This window comes from Penaeus monodon, chromosome 34, assembly GCF_015228065.2.
Source record: "Penaeus monodon isolate SGIC_2016 chromosome 34, NSTDA_Pmon_1, whole genome shotgun sequence".
Classification (NCBI taxonomy): Eukaryota; Metazoa; Arthropoda; class Malacostraca; order Decapoda; family Penaeidae; genus Penaeus; species Penaeus monodon.
In genome coordinates, this window is record NC_051419.1 from 26,599,348 (window position 1) to 26,600,406 (window position 1,059).

At 39.8% G+C, this 1,059-nt stretch overlaps 1 protein-coding gene across 2 annotated transcripts in view; it reads left to right on the forward strand.

The window, feature by feature from the left end:
- The window catches only part of LOC119594672 (KAT8 regulatory NSL complex subunit 2-like), a gene marked incomplete at its 3' end in the record, with an annotated part of 26,702 nt that overhangs the window by 14,542 nt on the left and 11,101 nt on the right, over nt 1–1,059 (forward strand). The window contains 2 exon segments of one of the 2 annotated variants that reach the window (XM_037943728.1): nt 32–171; nt 775–917. In XM_037943728.1, the coding sequence (XP_037799656.1) occupies nt 32–171; nt 775–917 (283 nt within the window). 2 annotated transcript variants of the gene reach the window in all.

Below are 1,059 nucleotides of genomic sequence, written 5' to 3' on the forward strand. Positions count from 1 at the left end.
AGCCTATTAAAATATTTTCTTTCTTTGACAGTCCCGCCTAGAAGGGTATGAGTATTGCAACCGCCACATTCTGGAGGACAAGGGAGCCCCCTTCCGACAATGCAACTACATTTTCACCAGTACGGGCAAGCGCTGCCTCCGCCCAGCACCGACCACAGATAGGAAGGAAGGGTGAGTTGCAAAAAGGTTCTTCTCTTGTATGTATTATATCTCATTACTGGCCCAGTCATTTGTGAGAGAGAATGAGCACCTTTACACATTCCTCCTGAATAACTACAAAATTTTAACTTCTGTTAGGAAAAGAAATTTTGACTGCATAACTTTTTCATATATGATTGATTTTCCCTTTCTTCCTTTTCTTTGTAATGTATTGTTCAGGCTTCAATAAAAGATGTCAGTAAATGTTTTTGACTGCATTTCCACAATTTTCATACATTGGTCACCTATTGGAAAATAGCTCGCATGAATGAACAAAGCAAGTAATTCACAGCTTGACAAGTAAAAGAAGCAATAGCTGGTCTTTATATGTATTTCTTTGCCTTACTTTGATGTCATTCAAACTGGTAAGTCAGTTTTGTGATGTATGTTATACTTACTACAGTTGTAGTTTTTTATTAAGGTCAGCAGATCCCTTTTGCAGCTTTGTCCTTATTGTAGTTGTAGTTTTGCCTTTAGTTATTCAACAGTAAGTCAGTTTTGCAGGATTCATTAATGTTGCCACATTAACTTCTTATAAGTCATTGCAGAATGTACTCATGGGAAATGCATGTCCAGCAGGTACTGCAGTGAGCACTCCCGCAAATCACTGTTGGTGCGGCAGCGAGCGGCTCGAAAGGTCCAGCCCCGCGAGACCCCTGAGACTTTGCTTGCCCAGCTGGCCCACCATCAGATGGACACTCACACAGCAGGGCAAAATGGTAGGGAGATTTACATTCTTTGATGTCTGTTGGGGAGAATGGTAAAAATTTTTATAAACTTTTTTTTTGTGGGCAGAAAGAAACAAAAAATTATGTTTCTATGTACTGTTGGGCTTCTCAGTGAAACAGATTAGTAAGAGTA